This window comes from Mya arenaria, chromosome 5 (assembly GCF_026914265.1).
Source record: "Mya arenaria isolate MELC-2E11 chromosome 5, ASM2691426v1".
Classification (NCBI taxonomy): domain Eukaryota; kingdom Metazoa; phylum Mollusca; class Bivalvia; order Myida; family Myidae; genus Mya; species Mya arenaria.
In genome coordinates, this window is record NC_069126.1 from 725,993 (window position 1) to 748,919 (window position 22,927).

Sequence of the window (22,927 nt, forward strand, 5' to 3'; positions counted from 1 at the left end):
TTATACAATGGTACTCAACCATCCAACATACTTAATTAACCAAGTAAGATCACTTTTTCTCCCACCTCAGATAAGTAGATCCATTAATTTAACCATGCTAGAAATTCTTTTCTCCCACCTCAGATAAGTAGATCCAATAATTTAACCATGCTAGATATTCTTATCTTGCCCACGGGCGAAGATAAAATGCCCGTATGGAACTCCTTTTTTAATGGTCACAACATTGTAATTACCTCCCTTGTTGAAGACTGTCGTCAGTAGCAGCAAGGAAATCTTGTCTTATGGTAATATTTAGAACGCTAATTAATTATTTCTCGCTTCAAATGTCACCATAAAACAGTTTTCAAGCACCATTCAAGAAATAATGCTTCAATCTCCTTAGAACTATTTAAAAAGACCGATTTGACTATTAACATTAACTGGATCATTGCGCGCATATCCATAACAACCATGTGCTATCGCATATCCATACGCAATTATTTTTACTAAGCACAAAAGAGTTCCAGCAACAAATACATTTTTACTTGATTTTGTTTAACTGAGGTGGGAGAAAAAGCATCTACCATAGCCGCTCGTGTAAGATAGGTTCATCCCTACCCTCGCGCAGGGTGTTTTGAGGAAACTCGGTAAACCTCCTTTCCGCAAAACAGCCTACGCGCGGGTCGGAATGAACCTATCTTACACTCTCGGCCATGGAAGATACTTATAATCTTGCCCACGGGCGAAGATAAAATGCCCGGATGGAACTTCTTTTAATGGTCACCACATTGTAATTACCTCCCTTGTTGAAGACTGTCGTTTGTAGCGCATCATGGAAACCTTGTCCGTTGGCAATATTTAGAACGCGAGTTAATTATTTCTCGCTTCAAATGTCACCAGAAAACAGTTTTAACGCACCTTTCAAGAAATAATGCTTCACTCTTCTTAGAACTATTTAAAGACCGATCAGACCATTTACATACTCTGAATCACTGGGCGAATATTCATGATAACCACGAATTATTGCATATTCGTACGCAATTATTTTCACTAAGCATAAAAGAGTTCCGGCAAAAAAATGCATTGTTACTTAATTTTGTTTAACTGAGATGGGAGAAAAAGCATCTACCAATGATACAATGGTACTCAACCATCCAACATACTTAATTAACCAAGTAAGATAACTCTAATTTGCATTTTATGCAAATAATTGCCCTTTATTATTTGACTTAGAAATTCTGGTTAAGGTTTTGCGTGTAAGCACACATAGGTTAATATCTCAGCAACTGCTTGAGGTATTGCATTGAGACTTGATACAATGGTACTCAACCATCCAACCTACTAAAATAATCAAGTTACATAACTCTAGTTTGCATTTAATGCAAAATAATTGCCCTTTATTATTCGACTTAGAAATTCTGGCTAAAGTTTTGCATATAACCACATTTAAGTTAATATCTCAGCAACTACTGGATGTATTGCATTGAGACTTTATAAAATGGTACTCAACCATCCAATCTACTTAAATAACAAAGAAAGATAACTCTAGTTTGCATTAAATTCAAATAATGGCCCCTTTTTTATTCGATATAGAAATTCTTGTTAAGGTTTTGCATGTAACCACTTTGAAGTCAATACCTCAGCGAATACATCATGTATTGCATTGAAACTTTACACACATGCTCCCAACCATTTAACCTTCTTATTTAATCAAGTTAGATAACTCTATCTTTCATATTATATCATTTTTGCCCCTTAAGTATGCGACTTAGAAATTCTGGTTAAGGTCTTGCATGTTAGCACACATAGGATATTATCTCAGCAATTACTTGATGTATTGCATTAAGACTTTATACTATGGTATTCAACCACCCAACCTAATTGAATAACCAAGTTAGATAACTGTATTTTGCAAATAATGGCCCTTTTTTATTTGACATAGAAATTCTGGTTAAGGTTTTGCATGTAACCACATTTATGTTAATATCTCAGCACATCATGTATTGCATTGGAATCTAATCTAACACTGTGATCCATGCATGTTTCGCCAAAACTTTTCAATCCTTACACTGAAAAGCGGTGGAATAGTCGAGCGCGCTGTCTCTGTGACAGCTCTTGTTATCAGGTATTCTCAAATCATGGGTAGGGATGTGGAGGTTTTATAAAAGAAATCTAAAAAGCATAAAAAAGGCTGGACTCACACTTTTTTTCTAAAAAATACTGGATTTTCACTTCAGATATCAGTAAGAACTGTGAATCTTAGTTTTAAGTTTGTCTATCTGAATTGCCTCCTTAATGTGCATGTGCTGTTCAACTACCCTTGTATCGAATAAAAATTGTTATGCTTTTCTTGTCATGTATGTTTTGTACTAATGTGTTTTGTTGTAACACATGTGTGTGCTTGTTTGCTTTGCTTGTATTTGCAAATTTGTCTTGCATTGTATTTCGTTGCTATATTTAACATGGCACTGCGTGTATAAATAACTTTGCTTTAATATATCACATATATAGAAGCACATAAATTTTGTAAATATTTAAAAAAAATATTAACATGGTTTATAATATTAATTAAAGTTGATATCATGAAAACAAACTATTTTTGTCAATATTAAGTCAGCATAGTATATTATATAGATAATGTAATTTAATTGTTTTTTGTAAATCATTGTAAATAAACATCATTTTGCCAGCTTGTATTTCTCTGATAAAACAATCAACACTTATATTAGTAAGATGTTTGTGTTGATAGAATTCAGTTATGTTCTAGTACAGCTGTAAAATAAATGCACTTTGAATGACTCCAAATAATCACTTAACAAATACTAGAAATAGCTGGCAGCTGGTGTTTTATTTGATGGCTGATAGCACTGAGATATTGGGACATAAATTTTGTTTATTTTACCATTACAGCCTGTTGGTATAAAACTGAAGTACAAAATTCACATGACAAATGCTGAGGTTGGAGATTATTTACACCGGGAGTATTCTGCCGATGAATTTTGTAAGAGTTATCTGCATTTTTGTCATTTTTCTTGGACTTTGATTGCACCATCTTATGAGTTTACAACTCATGTAATTATCAATTTCTTCTTCGCCTAATTCAAGTCCAAGCTTAAAACCCATAACAGTAAAACATTTTTTTGCTCTTTCTCCATTGTCTCTTTTTTCACCCGACCATAATTTTTTTTTTTAAATGCCACCAAAGAATTCTTTTCTGATCATTGATTTTATATGCTTATGGGCAAAGATATTTTCAGTAGCTTTTTGTACAAGCATTATGTATGAACATATGCTGTTTTGGAGCGTTGTAGTGAATGTTGACCCTGACAAATAGTGAAGGTTTGAAGTGTGAAAATGGCTTTCAGACACAGCTTTACATAAAATCAAAAGTGACCTACGAACTGTATTATTTTTTGCAGTGAAATTGTAAACAAACATTAATTATTTTGATAATTACATATCATTTCTTTCTTTTGAAAAATTATCTAGCCCGTTGGAAATTACTTGTTACTTTTTTGTATTCACATATTAAATCTATTTACATATTGGACATCTTTTTTGTATTTCATGTAGACATCATGCCGATTGACGTCGCCTTCCTGATTGTCTATGTGCTATTGTCGGCCCTGGTCATCGTGTGTGCTGGTATGTATGATATACTTTAGGTAAACATAGTGCTAAGAACTCTATGAGGGGTGATACTGTTATAAGAGAGGATAATGCACAGATCTTGTAAAGGCTGTGTTCAATTTTAGTGGCTGATTTAAAATGGTCAATATTTTTGGTGTTTTAAGTGTGACTGCATAACCCTAAAATGTTACACATCATGTACAAGATGAATTTAATTTCCTGTTTCTTTCAGAATTACTGTGTAGTCGTCAGTTGTGACGCACAACAAACAAAGATGTACACGATGTCTGATTGTGCAAATGGTCCTGTTGTTTTTTCAGTGTTTCTACGTAATCGTCAGTTGTGGCACACAACATACAAGATGTACATGGTGTCGGTGTTCCTGTGGACGTTTTATCTCTTCTTAATGTCCATGGCATATGGCGTGTATGGCAATGATGGCAACTATGAGAAACTTCAGGCTACCAAATATGCTGGTCAGTGGGCTGCTTCACTATTTCATGATGGTCATAAAGTAGCAATATGTATATACAAAAACATGGCATAATTATTTCAACTCGTACGGGTCCTTTTACCAACAAGGGTACAATTAAATGTCATATTCTATAGTGAACTCAAAATTTGAGTAAAATGGTTTCATATGACACCCACTAAAGCATTTATAAAGATCCACTGATGGTGATCAATATTAAAGATAATTCATGATACATTTTACTTCTTTTCGTAGGCCAGACTTTTATAAGCCTAGCCATTATTTACATTATTATACCCCCCAAAACAAAGTTTGGGGGGGTATACTGGAATCGGGTTGTCCGTCTGTCTGTTTGTCTGTCCGTCCGTTTTTTTTTTGTCCGGGGTTCATCTTTGTCGTTATTGAACAAATCTTTTTCAAACATTCAAATAATAATGACCATGATGTAAACCTGTGCCTCCGTGGATTTGGTCAGAGTCGCATGATCCTGAGTGGAGTTGTGGCCCCTTAATGAGTTAAATTGGGCAAAATTAGCTTTGTCCAGGATTCTTCTTTGAAGCTATTGAGCAAATCTTTTTCAAACTTTCAAATATTAATGGCCATGATGTAAACCTTTGCCTCCATGAATTTGGTGGGAGTCACATGATCCTGAGTGGAGTTGTGGCCCCTTAATGAGTTAAATTGGGTAAAATTAGTTTTGTTCGTCCTACTCCTTCGTCATTTTTGAATGAATCTTTTTCAAACTTTTAGCCATGGTGAGAACATTTGCCCCTGTGATTGTGGTTGGAATCACATGATCATGTCTCCAATTATGGCCCCTGAATAAGTTAAAATAGGCAAAAATTATACAGCTTTGTCTAGCCTAATCCTTGGTCATTTTTTCTCATTTTTTCTATAAATCTTTTTCAAACTTTCAGATGTCAATGACCATGATATGAACTGTTGAATATGTGATTTGGTGCACCTGTATTAATCAGAATGTTTGCATGGCCTTAAAAAGACCTTTAATTGATTTTGTCCTTAAAAAGACCATCAAAAGTCCTGAAGTTAGGTGCATACAGGCCTTAAATTTGTTACAATATTCGCTTTGGTGGCCTACTCCTTTGTCATTTTTCAATATATTTTTCTCAAACTTTCAGCTATCCATCACCATGATGTGAACCTTTGTATATGTGATTTTGTGCACCTGTATTATTGCCTTGTGCTTTCTAATGATACCATAACTAAGGCCAGGGCAAACAACCTAGACAGGGAAGGGTTGGGGGGTATTCGTTAGCCTTTGGCTTACAGTTCTAGTTATTTTCAGGTCGAGCGTTTGAGGCCCTTAGTACATTGGTGTTCCTACTGATGTTGATTCTGATGGGAAAGGGTTACACGATAACACGCGGGAAACTGAGCAGCATGTCCACAATCAAGATATCCGTGTTTATGACGATTTATACCATTCTCTACATTGTCGTCTTCATATGGGAAGCTATAGTGAGTGGTAACCATAAAAAATTCACTGTTAGCTTATCACTTATTTAGCATCATTGTGACAAGCAGATAACCGTGTTTTCAACCTTTGTCTAAAAAATAATAAACTGGCTCGATTGCTTTAATTTAAGATTTTCTTTGTTTTGGGCTCTTTTTGCAATGTTAAAAGTTACGAAACGCAACCAATTGTTCTTGTTTTAATTAGGGATATGATCATTTGGGGTTAATTAAACGCTCACAATGTTTAAACTACAGTATCTGCAATATTAATCCAGAAAGACTATGAAAGCATTTTGAAAGTGTCTTTTTACCAACAAATGAAAAACCTCTTTGCTCAATATTGACTTTGATGTGCATTAAAATAGAATGCACCAGTGGTATGTCATTTGGACGTAGCACATATTATGTCCATCTTATTGTTAAAGGTCAAAAGCATACTGATATAATCATTTTGATAATCACTTGTACATGCTGTAACACTTTGATTCAGATATTTGACCCTGGTCTCGTCCTGTACCTGTACGAGAGCCCGCCTGGTTACGTGATGATCGTGATGCGCATCATCGGCTACGCGTGGTTCTGTTATGCAATCTTCTTCACCCTGAAACACTACCCAGAGAAGGGATCCTTCTACCATCCCTTCTTTATCTTTTTTACCCTCTGGTACGTATATATATAATATATGTAAAATGTTGATGCATCATAAATAAGTTGTATATCAAGTGTAAAAAAATTTTATTTGGGTATTTTAACTTGTCTTAATAGTAAAAACTTACAGAAAAAAAAAAAATAATCTGAATGTTTCTTTAGGACCTGTACATAAATGGATTCAGTCCACAGGGTTCATCAGCCTTTTAAGCGGAAGATAATTGTTTAATCAAAAATTGAAATTGATATTCACAGAATTATATTATTCATTTGATATTAAATATTTACTCTAAATTAACAAACAATGTGGCTTATTGATGCAAGTTACATTGCCTTAAAACAGTACTTTATATATATATATATATATATATATATATATATATATATATATATATATATATATATATATATATATATATATATATATATATATATATCTTTGATGTTCACTTCAATAATATTTTTAGTAACAAGAAATTTTTTATATATTGTAATATATTCCATCAAACTGATCTTACAACAAGCCATGTAGTAATTGAATCCAGAACAATTTACTATTGGCATTATTTTAAAGGTAAATTTCCTTTCAATAAGTTGGTATAACACTATAATCCCAATCTTCACTGCTAGGTTGAGGGCCTTAAAAGTCAGCTTTAAAGCAAAAAAAGTTGCTGACAATGACCATAAACAAAACATTTCCAAGACACCAATTATTAGAACATTGTTTATATACAGCAAAAAATGCTTCAATAATGCTTATAAATTATTTCATTTTAATAAGAATAATGTAGGGAATTGCAGGCTGATCCAAAATGGGGCTCACAATATCTACAATGCAAACTTGCTGTACAGTCAAAACTTGCTATGTCAAATTTGTTGAGACCTCGGGAAATACTTTGACAAACATCCGATATAACCAAAATACAAAAAAGTGTATAACTAAATCCAAGACAATCCAAGACAGTTTGACATGACCTGAACATTGAGATAACAGAGTTTGACATAGCAAGTTTCGACTGTATTAGAAAACATTCAAATGTTTGACCATGACACTTTTAAAAACATGTTTCAAATACACAATCAGGGAATAATACAAATGTCTATTTTTATAGCAAAAATACTAGTCTACATTATGGTACAAATTTAAAACATCTATAAATAAACAAAGAGTTTGAGGAAGTATATTAAACATATAGTTCTAAATTTTAAAGATTTTAAGCAATAATTAGATGACATAAAGTAAAACCTTTATGATTAAGAACGGATGTAGTGAGCGTAGTGAATGAGCCATTTTTATTCATTCAGATGAACAAAGAAAATTCCAGTTTTTAAAACCAACCCAATGATTTGATCCATATTTGAAAATAAGTTTCAAATAACGATTTTCTTTTTTGTTGTATGATATATGCTCTGGATTGACATTAGTTTTGACATATTGACAAAGGTGACACAAATTTTAGTTAACCTTTTCTGTTCTTTTCAAAAAATATATATTTACTATTGTAGTGTTTTTTAGTGATTTAAAATGCACTTTCAAAAGCAAGATTATGCAAAGAAGAGTCTGTTCAATTTTGTAATATTGTATATGAGGAGAACTATATACATGTTATCAGTACATGTACTATGCTCTTGATAAAAGTAATGTGTACATGTTGACTTTCAGGTTTTGGGCTGGTCCCATTGTTATCATTGTAGCGATGTTTGCTATAGCTTTATGGTCCCGAGAAAAAACTGTGGTCGGGGTTGAAAATTTTGTGACGCTATGTGGTCATTTGTTTTTTTTGGTGAGTTATATGCACGTGACCCGTCTAAGATGGTAGTGCTTAGTGGTAGTGGTTTTGTATTCATAAGCATGCATGTAGTAACACAGTGGGCATAGCTAGCAAATGGCAAATATATTATTATGATTATGTATTGACAGTTATGTATATCATGTGTTTAGGTTACGTACTAAGATTGTATCCAAAGAGTTCAATCAGAATAAAATGCACTACACTGGCTATGCCCAAAATTGCTTAATGTACAAAATATAACATGTACAATATTAACAGTCTTATGATATTCATGGCCCCATTAAATTGTTGTATTTGGAATTATCATATAAACTTCACAGCATTTTTAATCAACCTAAAGCTATGTTTAGTTGATTTTCCAAGAGGAAGAAATTACTTGTTAGAAATACATCATTTTTTCTTGATATTAAGACCATGTCATAAGGCTGTTTTCATTGTTGTCTGGTAGAGGGGACTTTACTTTTGTATTCGCTTGTTTTGTTTTTCTGCATGGATTATTTCCCTTCTTTCTTTCTATCTTCAAAAACAGTTGGTGATTGTTGATTGTAGTAAACCAGAATGAGAACAAGGTTTCATTTTGTTTGCTTGTAAAAAGGAGAAAGTCAAAGTATTGTCACAGCATTGGTGTTATTCATGGCAGCAAACACTTTAAACTTGATTTATCAATAAGAAAACATCAGTAATATTTACATGAAAGTGAGTACATGTTACCAGTGATTTATACATTTTGTGAAGCAAAGCTCGTAACTCTTTTAATAATTGTAGAGTTGCGCCCTTTGAGAGACTGGGCAAATACAGATGAGCATTGCCATGCTATTGTTTTATTGCCATGATGGATTAATATTTCAGTTAATGTTAAAAATATTTTTTTCCATATTAATTTTTGTTTATCTGTTGTATAATCCATATTTTTTGTTTTTTGTTTTATAAAGGGTTATTTTTTCTTGATTTTTATATTGTCAACATTAACCCTTTACTTCATGTAAACCTAAGCCATATCAGGCTGCCAGTGTATGGCTTATCAGTTCATATCAGTACCCCTACTTCATAGAGATTATTGGTTATTATTGTAATTTTTACCCTCATGTATTACAAACCTATTTTCTTAGTATTTCTTTTGGTTTAATCAATAAGTCATCAATGTAAAGTTTATAGAGAATTAAATTTTGAATCCAGTCATATAAATCTTATTTCTTTATCTAAATTATTTCCGCATGATATTCATTAATAAACAGAATAATATGTCAAATTTGATGAAAATTAACTTTTATTACACTTTTATTTATCAAACATAACACAAAATATTATATAAACAACATATTTTTATAATTCATTTAATGCAACCTGAATTGAAACAAAGATGGATAGAATTAAAAAATAATTCACAACAAAGAAGCACGGTAAATTTATATATATATATGAACAAGAAGAAAAAAAAAGTTGAACATCAGTCACAGTACATATAACTTTCGATAATTAAACACACTACAATGAACAAATAAAGCTATTATTCAGCTACTAAATGAGGCCTACATGTTGTTGTTTACTAAATTTATATCGTTTATTGCACGTCCAGGTATTGTCATAATTGGGTTTGATTGGGCTTCATACTTCATTTCATTGCTCCTATCGATGATTGCCAATGTATAACTGTGATTCTTCATACTTCATTTCATTGCTCCTATCGATGATTGCCAATGTATAACTGTGATTCTTCATACTTCATTTCATTGCTCCTATTGATGATTACCAATGTATAACTGTGATTCTTCATACTTCATTTCATTGCTCCTATCGATGATTTCCAATGTATAACTGGGATTCTTCATACTTCATTTCATTGCTCCTATCGATGATTGCCAATGTATAACTGGGATTCTTCATACTTCATTTCATTGCTCCTATCGATGATTGCCAATGTATAACTGGGATTCTTCATACTTCATTTCATTGCTCCTATCGATGATTGCCAATGTATAACTGGGATTCTTCATACTTCATTTCATTAGAAAATAATCAAATAATAATATGATATAAATTTTCTGATTTAAGTGACCTTTTAATCTCAGTCTCAATCATTATAGCCTCTTATCGTAAATTATAGTTTCTTCATTGATAAAATGTCAGCATTAGGAATCACTTGAAATATTACACAATTGGGTAATCATTGTATTCATATCTGGACTCAAATAATTTCTGTCTGCAGAATAAAGTGAATACATTTTTAGTTATGACCAATAAATCTTATAAAATAAGTGTCTCCAATAGCCAGGCTTCAACATCAGTGTATGGTTTCAGTGAAATTCCCAGGAAAATGTCCATTAATTATAGCTGTTAGATCCAATTTATTATTAAAGTCTAGACGTCTTATCCTGCAAAAAGAGCATTAAAAAGTAATAAAAATAGCATGGTTCTCTTGAGGTAGTCTGCGACCTTTATGTGCGTATTTCTTAAGATTGGTGCGGTAATGATTGCCTTGTTGATTGGTCAGTTGGTTTATTGGAAGTATCCAGGCAAACAGATTATAAAATGTATGCTTCCTGTCAAGACACAGACATACCAAGCGAGCGGTTAATAGCTTCTGGCCAAGAAAAACATTATTTTTTGTAAATGAACACGAAACCGATCAGACACTGCTGGAAAACAACAGACCAGTAACTCATACTGTTTCCGATAGATATCATTTTTAGAATGCAAACTAGACATACACGAAAACAAATAAAGTATCTATTACAGATGTGTTTTCCCATGATATTATTAATGTCTTTAATATACAAACATAAGAAAGCAACTTTATAATATTGAAACTAAGTGTCCATCCTTTTAATAATTCTATAAGGGTATGTGCATTTCTTAGTTTATAATAGCTTGTACCAACACATAGAAAATGACATTTAGATAGTAAAAAGGAGGAGGTGTGTGCAAACATAGTGTTTGACTTTCTTTTCAGGGAAATATTTACCAGTAGGGAATTAGATCTCCTTAACTTCAGCTCTTAATTAGTTTTAAACAAACAAAAACATGGGAATTAAATAACATATCTTTGTAAGATGTAAGTGTAAATATGGGGCATATTTCTAGTTTGGTACTAGTAGTTCTGATTTGTTTGCTGAAAATGTCATAATATTTTTTTTTCTTATGTTTCTGTTTCATTTTTAAATATTTCAAACAATTGATAGTTTGAAGGTTTCATTTGCCACCTAAAAAATATTTTTCAGCAGATCATATGGCTCCTTTAGAACCATGTTCTTACTTGACATTCTGTGACATCTGACATACTTTGTGGGTTGAATGTACACACTGATTATAGAATAATGAACAAATGAAACATCACAATTACCGGATTGATTGATTGATTGATTTTTAACAGGCATTTGATATATTTCTTTTAAACAAAAAAAAAAGCCGTGATTGTTTGAGATCAACTCCTATCCGGTATCTTCTCCCCTACTGGCATGGGTGTTATGCCCATTAAAACCATCTTTATTTCTAAGGAAATTTTATATATTTTTGATTGATATTAACATTATGATATTCAGGTTTTGGGCTGGCCCTGTGATGATATTAGTGGCATCTTTTGCTGTCCCCGCCTATAAACGCGAGAAAATAGTGCATGGTCTTGAAATAGGAGTGAGTGCTGTGGGACATGCCTTCTTTTTGGTATGCTGAAATCCCATTGGTTGATTTGAATCTGAACCCATCCAATCACTGTTGAGATTTACTGTACAGAACTGTTTTATATAGATTTGCTGTGGCGTGTCATTATAACATATAGGCTACAATGTGTGTATTCTATGATTGTAATATTTAACTGTATGCTTCATTTTCTTTCTTTGTCATAATATTTACATCTGTGTTATCGTTGATGTTTTTCCACCCTCTTACTTTGAAGCTCTTGTGACTTTAGTGTGTCCACCTTTTTATCTAAAATCCACTGTTTCTGATGATGCTGTAACTGTCTTTATAGACTTAATTGTGACATTAACATTTCAATTACATAATAATAATTTTGTTAACAAGAAAACAATTTTAATGGTCACTTAACAGAGATGAAAAAGATGTCTCTATTATAGTTAAGTTTCCTTTTTTGCTTGCTTGTTTCACTGGTAATTTCTTAAACTTAGTTATGAAAGTAATGATAATTTTTAAACTGTCCAGCACAATGTGTTCAGAATAAAAAACTTACCTTAGTTTTGCTCCATTAGTGAAGATTGACATATACCGGTATATGTATAGGTATATATAGAATTCAAATTTAAAAAAAAAACTTACATGATTTCATTTGCAGGTTTTAACACGTCCACAAGCCGCCAACAAAAACTTCCCATACCACGTGCGGACCACGCAGGTAGAAGACTATTAAAAGTTCATAGTTCTTTCATGATGACAAGAGTAATTTTTAATAATATATTTGCAAGTAGTTTTTAAGTTTAAATATAATTGCTTGCTTAGAGTGTATGTTTTACTTAACCATAAGCTCAATCTTAAGACTGTTGTTCTTATTTCCAATAGGTATAAACATTTATGATAATTTCCAATATAAATGTACAAATTAATACTGTGCTTATTTTCTTTTCAAGTACACAAACATTTGTTGAATGAAAAAAATAACTGTAAGTTTAAAGCGACTGACTACCATTTGTTAATTTCAGATTGGTATTATGCAAAATGTTCCACATCAAGTGGAAGGTGCTGGTGGGCCAATAGGTGACGGCAGTTTCGGGGGCCACGCCTATGCTATGAGCAACCCGATGCAAGGCTCAAGCAGCGGCCCCGACCTTACCAACTTGTTTGTGACCTCGCAGACAAAGTCAGTTCCAAGTGGGGAAACTCAGCTCAACAACAACTCCAGCAGATTTTCTCAACCGGAACCAGAGTATACTCAGGTAAGTTAAACAATGCTTTATATACCCTTGTTGAATGTATGAAGGCCAGCATCTGTAGAGATTTGTGGTTTCATGAAGATATTTTTGGCTCAAAAGGAGAGCTATACTACTCACCATTGTGTCCGTGTCACAACTTGGTTCAGGTTTTACATGCAGCAACATTTGAGTCAATATCTAAGTAAATATATCATGTATTGCATTGAAACTTGAGACATGTGTTCAAACTATCTATCTTACTATTGAACTTAGAAATTCTGGTTTTGCATGTCAGCGGCTACTTGATGTATTGCATTGAGGCTTTATGAAATGGTACTCAACCATCCAACCTTCTTTAATAACCAAATTAGATAACTCATTATATGCATAATGCTAATTATGAGCCTTTATTATTTGGCTTGAAAAACATGGTAAAGTTTGGCATGTTACCACATTTAAGCCAGTATCTCAGCAAATTCATCAAGTATTGCACTGATACTTTAGACATGTGTTCCCAACTATCCATCTTACTTAATTATTCTGGTTAAGGTTTTGCATGTAAGCACTTAATTCAATGGTTCACACCCATCCAATCTACTTAAATAACCAAGTTAGATAACTCTGTTTTGCATATAATGCAAACAATGGCGCTTTATTATTTGACTTCTGGTCAGGGGTTTGCCTGTAACCACTTCTAAGTCAATATCTCAGCAAATGCATCATGTATTGCATTGGAACTTTATTCATGGGCTCCCAGCCATCAAACCTTAAACTTAAAAGCAGTTTAATAGTCCAGTGCGCTATCTCTGTGACAGCTCATGTTATATTTTGATTTTTTTAACAAAATGTAAGGAGTGTTTGTGATTATTTGTTACTTTTACTCCAACATTATAGGGAGGGGTGTTCAATCGCCCCAATCCACAGGTTGTGATGCCGCGAGGCCGAATTCACAGTCAGGCTCAACTTCTTCCTAATGCTGAAGATGTAGACGATTCTTACTCTGACGTAAGGAGAGAATCCTGGCTGTCTAAATAGCACTTGAGGGTTAATCTTAATGTGTCTATTCGAATATTAACAAGAAAATCCATGAGTATCTCCTTTTTCAGATAACTCGATGTAACGCCCTCCTGTGCTGATCTTAAAAATCACTTTACATAATTATCCTCCCTTTCAGATTGTTTGAAGTGACATTGATGCATTTAAATAAATATATTCATTTGTTACCCCTGCACATGTTGTAATAACAAGTCTTCCTAAAACAGTATGTTCCATCCCATAGTGGTAACTCCTGCAACATTGATGCTAACTTTGTTAAACAATACCTTTTTTTTACCTTTTAAGATTCTTATAATTATTTTGTTTTTAACTTTTTTGATTCTTATCAATATTATCTTTATGTTAAAAATCTGTCTTATCACTGTTTTTTTCTCCAGCTTAAAAAAATGTTATGCAAATAAAATAATGTGAGTTTTCAACATTTCATAGTGCAGTAAGATTTTGCATTATTGTGCTTTGTAGAAAAGTGTAGAAAATGTCTTCCATATGTATTGCATTTAAGTCCACTATAGACAAATGAGACCCATTCAAAAAGCTCACTATACTAAAATATTTCTCTGTTCCACTTAACTATGTACTGGTATATACCTAGTCTAAAGTCACTACAACTTTAGGGAACTTTTTTAAATTAAAGTTGCCTTTTCTAAAATATGTTACATGTCACACATTGTTAACAATCATTTGTGCTCATTAGAAGTGCCAACCCTTAAATAGATGTAAGGATCCTTTGAGTTAACATAGGGCCAACGCTCAGCAAGATTGTCTCTATATTGTGTACTTCTATTTATTGCAGTTCCCGTCAGCAGCGCCGTCTGCTCCACCAGCCTACCAGTCCCAATCACCTCCCTCGTACCAGGACATGTTCACGGCCCGACAGAGCATGTCCTCATAGCAACATGTCAACATGGTTACCATAGCTTGTGGTTGCTATGGAAACAAGTGATCAAGGTTACTAGAGATTTCTGTTAACAGTGGAACAAGGACAATAACAACACAGTATAAAGGTTGCTAAAGAATTTTAGCAAGTTGTCATAGAAACATGTCATCATTAATTTTGATATTGGAACAATGGCAGTAATAATTTAACAGGGTTGCTATGGAAACTTAAACCCTAGCAACAGGCAGTACTTTGAAGACATTTGAATTGTCTGTTATATTTTGCTATTGATGAATTTGAAAACATTGATCTATTTTGTTGTTAGATATGATTCTATTTCTATGCCATAGTAGGCTGTGATAGAAATATTGATCCTTGTTGAAACTCTAGACGATGTTATGGCGATTATTGAATTGAAATTACTGCTAAAATGCTACATAACACATTAATGTTTTAAAAAATGCTCACTTTAAGAGATATGTTGATGTCACTGTATGCAAATGTGATTTAATATGCCAAATTCAAAACCCTATTTCTATTTGTATGAATTCAAGCCACACATAAGTATTTTATTACTACATTGTTCTGCTTGCTCATCTATCTGAAGTTGGTCTACTGGGTGAGTACCTAAATCTGAACGCTTTCTGTACTATTTTTGAAATATTTTTAGTTAGACTTGCACCACAACTACAAAATTTTCCATCAGCATACTAGGATTCAAGACCAATTGGTTGATATAAATGGTATTTCTCAAGATACTTCCGATCTGCATGAAAAGTACTTTATTAACCGCACAGACAAGGACTGCCATTTCTGTCCTTGGAGTGCCTAAATATGGAACAGTTTTAACTAGTTATTTATTTTAACTTTCCTATGTATAATCATTGCTGCATGTTTTGTTTTAGTAAATTAATAATTTATTTATTTTCAGCTTGTTTTTATGTCATTTTTGTCAGTAAAATTTGACAATTTAAGTACAAGAATACAGACTGTACCAGTGTGCTGTGATTGTGGCAAGCATGAAGTCATTCCCCAGCGAGGCATATATTCACAATAGAACATGAAAAACTTTGAATGATAGCAGCATTTGAAATACTTACCGGAGTATCGTGTTCTTTGGAACTTGTCTCTAAGGCAAGCGTCTATATTGATTAAAATCGTAAATAAACGATCCAAATCAGAAAAACGCTTTTATAACGGGTGTTCTGGCTTAAGTACTCACTCATTATGGTACTACATTGAACATTGGTAGCATACAACATTGATAATGGCTTATTTCTTTATTATTTATTTTTTTGGACAATGAATTGAAGACATTATACTTGAAGATAGATGTTAAGGTACCAGGTACATTTTGCATATGTTTAGCGAAGGCCATAACTGGCTGAACTTATTGTCAGGAATTTCCCCTTTGTAAGATGAACGTTGGCGCCACTCTGTGGCTCCTTTATTCACTTGTCTGTCTATGGGGATGATTACATTGACAGTTTCCTCTATTGTTAAGTGCTGAAAACATCATTCTAAAAGATTCATTTTCTGTTTTCCTTATTTGCTGTTAGGTGTATTATGTTTACATCCCCTTTCAAACACATATACATCTTCTTTCACAAGCAAAAATATCATCCCTTTTTATACACAAATACATAATTCCCTTTCATACACATGTACATCATCCCCTTCTATACACATATACATCATCCCCTTCTATACACATATACATCATCCCCTTCTATACACGTATACATCATCCCCTTCTATACACGTATACATCATCCCCTTCTATACACGTATACATCATCCCCTTCTATACACGTATACATCCTACACATATACATCATCTCCTTCTATACACATATACATCCCCTTTCATACACATATACATCATTCCCTTTCATACACATGTACATCATTCCCTTTCATACACATGTACATCATCCCCTTCTATACACGTATACATCATCCCCTTCTATACACGTATACATCATCCCCTTCTATACACATGTACATCATCACCTTCTATACACGTATAGATCATCCCCTTTCATACACATATACATCATCCCCTTCTATACACGTATACATCCTACACATATACATCATCTCCTTCTATACACGTATACATCATCCCCTTCTATACACATATACATCATCCCCTTCTATACATGTATACATCATCCCCTTCTATACACATATACATCATCCCCTTTTATACACATATACATCATCTCCTTCTATACACGTATACATCATCCCCTTCTATACACGTATACATCATCCCCTTCTATACACGTATACATCATCCCCTTCTATACACATATACATCATCCCCTTCTATACACATATACATCATCTCCTTCTATACACGTATACATCATCCCCTTCTATACACATATACATCATCCCCTTCTATACACATCCCCTTCTATACACATATACATCATCCCCTTCTATACACGTATACATCATCCCCTTCTATACACATATACATCATCCCCTTCTATACACATATACATCATCTCCTTCTATACACGTATACATCATCCCCTTCTATACACATATACATCATCCCCTTCTATACACGTATACATCATCCCCTTCTATACACGTATACATCCTACACATATACATCATCTCCTTCTATACACATATACATCCCCTTTCATACACATATACATCATTCCCTTTCATACACATGTACATCATCCCCATCTTTACACATATACATCATTCCCTTTCATACACATATACATCATCCCCATCTTTACACATATACATCCCCTTTCATACACATATAAATTCCCTTTCATACACATATACATCCCCTTTCATACATTTATTTGTAGTCTTTTCCAATAAGAAATCTATAAATATTGATTTTAGTCTGCACAAAACAATATTTGAAGCACTGGCCATTTTAGTCTGGAGACTAAACAATAAACATAAGGGAAGTTTAAAGATCAACACACAAAATGTACAAGCCTATCAGGCCTAGTTTGTCGCAATTTTTCAAGACTGGCGCATTGATTGGTCTTGGAGCATTTTACACTCACCATTGCAACAAACCCTTCACCTAGAGGAAAATGCTAATAATAATAATAATAGGTGAATAATGAAGCTTTAACAAAAAGAAACGTGATGAATTTGTGGTTTGAAAATAAGAGAATATTTAACTATTTTTGTGTCATTTCTTCATATTCGTTTAAGGACATGATGTTTTGACATTATTTTTTGTCTTATTACATTCCACTTTTTTTGATAACTTATATCATATATTTGATCCATCATCATATTCTCTTTCACAAGATTGTTATAAGCTTTCATTTTGTTGCTTATCTTTATCCCTTTTTAGAGTCACATTTAAGGAACTACAATGTTTGACCTTGACCCGACCCACAACTGGAGGGGGGTGGTGGTCTGGTAGACAGGCTTTTGTTTTCTTAATTCTGACCTTCAAGGAAAATTAAGCAAAATAATCATATCCACTGAAGAGGGTAAAAGATCTTCCAGGTCACGGTTATTTTTGGGAGTCATTCTGGTCAGGTCAGTGAAACTAACAGTGCCCTTCTTGAGATTGATTTCATACATACACAGTCAGGTTGTACATCAATATTGACAACACTAGGGTTGAGAGTTGAGCTTTATGATTGTTAACAACAAGAAAAATATCCATAGTTACATACTTTAAACTAATACCGTTAAATAAAAGACATGACCTTCAGATTTTGTTTTGTGCTAAATAGATAAATAGATACTTGATTTCAGATGTTGATACATTTTACGTAAATTGAATGGAAGTAAAAGAAGTAAAAAAGCTTATGTGTTAATAAACATGCTTAGTTAATAGACTTGTATTTTAGATGGCTTAAGAGAAAGTAGCTCCACTTTGGTTATGTGAAGCCAGTTCTGTTCATGATTATCATTTGTTATATTATCTGAATTTTATATATTGTTATGACCGTCCATAGTAAATATACATTTTGTTTAACTTAACAATATTTTTTAGAAGAGTATTATTCACTGATGTATTTTGTGGTTCTTTTACTAATACACTTTAGACTATACATTTTACTTGTATTGTTGCTGTCATTGATTGATGAGTTTGTAATGATAGCAGTCATTACTGTGCATATTGGTTGTTGATGATGAGGCCAGATTTATACAAGCTAAGATTAATATACGAGTTTAGTAATATATAAATAGGAACATAAATGGAGCCACCATCTTTTGCAACAATAGGTATCAGGCAGATGCCATCTATTTTTGACATCATACCAGCCTAGATAATTGGTTTTAATTTCTTGAAGCATAAGATGATTACTGTACAAAAGATACACTATTTCTTGACAAATAAGTATTGTTACAATTTTGTTAAAACATTTATTAGCTTTAAAAGTAAGCTTACATTTTGTGTGTTAAATGAAAATAACTGTAATGATAATAGTCATTATTTTATTATACATAAAATGTTGTCAATGATGTCTCACAAATGACATATTTTTATCATAATAAAGATGTTTTTCATGTTTTGTTTTTTGTCGTTTCTCTATTCCGAAATATGGTTGATCTGGTTATCATAACTCATGTTTCCTGGAAAGACATATACTGAAAACAATCAACTCTTACCTGGTAACATGGTACCTTTAATGCCCTTAGCATACTATTATGGCTTTGGAAGTATTGGTTGGGCAAAACGCTGTTCACATCTTAAACGCTAAATTAACCTTTGAATTATAAATGATCCTTTGCCAAGGTCACAGTCAATAAGATGAATCAACCGAGAGCAACAACTAAGTCCAACAACCAACAATCAACCAAGAGCAACAACCAAGTGCAACAATCAACCAAGTGCAACAATCAACCAAGAGCAACAATCAACCAAGAGCAACAATCAACCAAGAGCAACAACCAAGTGCAACAATCAACCAAGAGCAACAATCAACCAAGAGCAACAATCAACCAAGAGCAACAATCAACCAAGAGCAACAATCAACCAAGAGCAACAGCCAAGTGCAACAATCAACCAAGAGCAACAACCAAGTGCAACAACCAACAATCAACCAAGTGCAACAACCAATTATCAACCAAGAGCAACAACCAAGTGCAACAATCAACCAAGAGCAACAACCAAGTGCAACAACCAACCAGATGCAACAACCAACCAAGTGCAACAACCAATTGAAACAACCAAAGGCATCAACCATGTCAAGCACCTACTTGCAACAACCAACCAAGTGCAACAGCCAACAACCAAGTGAAAGAACCAATTGCAACAACCAAGTACAGCAACCAAATGCAACAACCAAACAAGTGCAACAGCCAACAACCAAGGGCATTAATCAAGTGAAACAACCATCCAAGTCCAACAGCCAACAACCAATTGCAACAACCACAGGCATCAACCAAGTACAACAACTAACCAAGTGCAACAGCCAACGACAACCAACATTTTGCAACAACCAAGGGCATCAACCAAGTGCAGCAACCAAGTACAACAACAAAGTACAACAACCAACAACAACCAAGTACAACAACCAAAAACAACAACCAACCAAGTGCAACAACCAACAACAACAACCAAGTACAACAGCGGACAAAAAACCAAGTGCAACAACCAACCAAGTGCAACAACCAAGTGCAGCAACCAGGTACAATAACCAAAACAATAACCAACCAAGTGCAACAGCCGACAAAAACAATGTGCAACAACTAACAGCAACCAAGTGCAACAGCTGATAACAACCTCAACAACCAAGTACAACAACCAACAACCCACCAAGTACAATGCCCAACCAAGTGCAGCAACCAAGTACAACAACCAAAAACATTCAACCAAGTGCAACAATTGACAACAACCAACCAAGTGCAACAACCAACCAAGTTCAACAACCAACAACAACCAAGTACAACAGCAACAACCAACGAAGTGCAACAGCCGGCAACAACCAACCAAAAGCAACAATGAACCAAGTTCAACAACCAACAACAACCAAGTTCAACAACAACAACCAACGAAGTGCAACAGCTGACAACAACCAAGTGCAACAACCAACAACTCCCAACCAAGTGAAACAACCAAGTGCAGCAACCAAGTACAACAACCAAAAACAACCAACCAAGTTCAACAACCAACATTGAAGCCAAGTGCAACAGCCAACCAAGTGCAAGAACCAACAGAAACCAAGTGTGAAAATAAATGCATCAACAAAGTGAAACAGCCAACAACCAACCATGTGCAACAACCAAGTGCAACAACCAACCAGCAAACAAGTGCAACAACAACCAAGTGCAATAGCCAAGTGCAACATCCAAACAAGTTCAACATCCAACCAATTGAAACAACCAAGTTCAACAACCAACCAAGTACAACATCAAACCAAGTGCAACAACCACCAAGTTCAACAACCAACATTGAAGCCAAGTGCAACAGCCAACCACAGGCATCACAAAGTACAGCAACCAACAGAAACCAAGTGTAAAAAACAAAGTGCATCAACAAAGTGAAACAGCCAACAACAACCAACCATGTGCAACAACCAAGTGCAACAACCAACCAGCTACCAAGTGCAATAACAACCTAGTGCAACAGCCAAGTGCAACATCCAACCAATTGAAACATCCAAGTGTAACAACCAACCAAGAACAACATCAAACAAAATCAAGCAAGTGCAATATCCAACCACAACAACCAAGTGCAACAAAAAACCAAGTGCAACATCCAACCACATCAACCAAGTGCAACAACTATCCAAGTACAACATCAAACCACATCAACCAAGTGCAACAATCATCCACAACAACCAAATACAACAACCAACCAAATGCAACATCCAACATCCAACAACAACAACCAAGAACAAAAACCAACCAAGTACAACAAACAAGTACAAAAACCAACCAAGTACAACATCTAACCACAACAACCAAGTACAACAACCAACCAAGTAAATACATCAAACAACATTCAAGTGCAACACATCCAACCAAGTGTAACATCCAACCACATCAATCGAGTGCAACATCCAAGTGCAACATCCAACCATAACAACGAAATACAACAACCAACCAAGTACATCATCCAACCACAGCAACCAAGTACAACATCTAACCAAAACAACCAAGTATAACAACAACCAAGTGCAACATCCAAAAACAACCAAGTGGAACAACCAACAACAACCAAGTGAAACAACCAACAACAACCAATTGCAATAATCAAGTGCATCAACCAAGTGAAACAACCAACAACAACCAAATGAAACAACCGACAACAACCAAGTTCAATAATCAAGTGCATCAACCAATTGCAACAACCTGCAACAACCAAGTGCATCAACCAAGTGCAACAACCAACAACAAACAAGTGCAACAACCAACAACAAACAAGTGCAACAACCAACAACAACCAAGTGAAACAACCAACAGCAACAATGTAAAACAACCAACAGCAACCAAGTGAAACAACCAACACCAACCAAGTGAAACAATCAACAGGAACAAAGTAAAACAACCAACACCAACCAAGTGAAACAAACAACAGCAACCAAGTTAAACAACCAACAACAATCAAGTGCAATAATCAAGTGCATCAACCAATTGCAACAACCAATTGCAATAACCAATTACAATAACCAACAGCAACCAATTGCAATAACCAACAGCAACCAATTGCAATAACCAACAGCAACCAATTGCAATAATCAATTGCAATAACTAACAGTAACCGATTGCAATTACCAACAGCAACCAATTGAAATAACCCACAGCAACCAATTGCAATAACAAACAGCAACCAATTGCAATAACCAACAGCAACCAATTGCAATAACCAACAACAACCAATTGCAATAACCAACAACAACCAATTGCAATAACCAACAGCAACCAGTTGCAATAACCAACAGCAACCAATTGCAATAATCACGTGTATTTACCAATTGCAATAACCATTTGCAATATGTTCCAGGCCATCAGACCTCTCATCAAATCTTAAGCACCAATCCTTTGGCAATAATGTGAACTTTAATTGCAACAATATGATATAAGCCGAAACTGCTGGAGTGTAACCATATTTTCATGACAAAATAAGTTGGGGATGTTATTTGGCTACGACAACATGTACTTTTGTATTACAAAA

General features: G+C 34.1%; 3 protein-coding genes across 5 annotated transcripts in view; all 3 read left to right on the plus strand.

Moving 5' to 3' along the window:
- Window positions 1–19,319, plus strand: part of LOC128233604 (transmembrane protein 145-like) — a 28,291-nt gene extending 8,972 nt beyond the window's left edge. For 2 of the 3 annotated variants that reach the window (XM_052947355.1, XM_052947354.1), the window contains exons 5-14: window positions 2,890–2,980; window positions 3,553–3,624; window positions 3,930–4,085; window positions 5,388–5,560; window positions 6,048–6,220; window positions 7,869–7,989; window positions 12,287–12,346; window positions 12,651–12,884; window positions 13,755–13,865; window positions 14,710–19,319. In XM_052947355.1, coding sequence (XP_052803315.1) covers window positions 2,890–2,980; window positions 3,553–3,624; window positions 3,930–4,085; window positions 5,388–5,560; window positions 6,048–6,220; window positions 7,869–7,989; window positions 12,287–12,346; window positions 12,651–12,884; window positions 13,755–13,865; window positions 14,710–14,808 — 1,290 coding nt within the window. In that variant the 3' untranslated portion in view covers window positions 14,809–19,319. The remainder of the gene's footprint in view (window positions 1–2,889; window positions 2,981–3,552; window positions 3,625–3,929; window positions 4,086–5,387; window positions 5,561–6,047; window positions 6,221–7,868; window positions 7,990–12,286; window positions 12,347–12,650; window positions 12,885–13,754; window positions 13,866–14,709) is intronic. The other variant, XM_052947356.1, reaches the window with a different exon arrangement.
- LOC128234358 (transcription factor SPT20 homolog) lies at window positions 19,002–20,526 on the plus strand. The gene is made up of 2 exons (XM_052948556.1): window positions 19,002–19,029; window positions 19,610–20,526. Exons 1-2 carry the CDS (start codon window positions 19,002–19,004, stop codon window positions 20,524–20,526), a joined length of 945 nt encoding a protein of 314 aa, XP_052804516.1.
- A 48-nt stretch (window positions 20,527–20,574) lies between these two features.
- LOC128234359 (salivary glue protein Sgs-3-like) lies at window positions 20,575–21,835 on the plus strand. The gene is made up of 2 exons (XM_052948557.1): window positions 20,575–20,882; window positions 21,208–21,835. The coding sequence occupies exons 1-2, from the start codon at window positions 20,575–20,577 to the stop codon at window positions 21,833–21,835; spliced, it is 936 nt and encodes a 311-aa protein (XP_052804517.1).
- The last annotated feature ends 1,092 nt before the right edge of the window (window positions 21,836–22,927 follow it).

Coding starts and splice junctions, on each gene's coding strand:
- LOC128234359 (XM_052948557.1), top strand. CDS start 20,575: ATGCCCAACCAAGTGCAGCAACCAAGTACAACAACCAAAAACATTCAA. Junction 20,883..21,207: donor CAACCAAGTGCAGCAACCAA/GTACAACAACCA, acceptor CCAACATTGAAG/CCAAGTGCAACAGCCAACCA.
- LOC128234358 (XM_052948556.1), top strand. CDS start 19,002: ATGGAGCCACCATCTTTTGCAACAATAG. Junction 19,030..19,609: donor ACCATCTTTTGCAACAATAG/GTATCAGGCAGA, acceptor CAATCAACCAAG/AGCAACAACCAAGTGCAACA.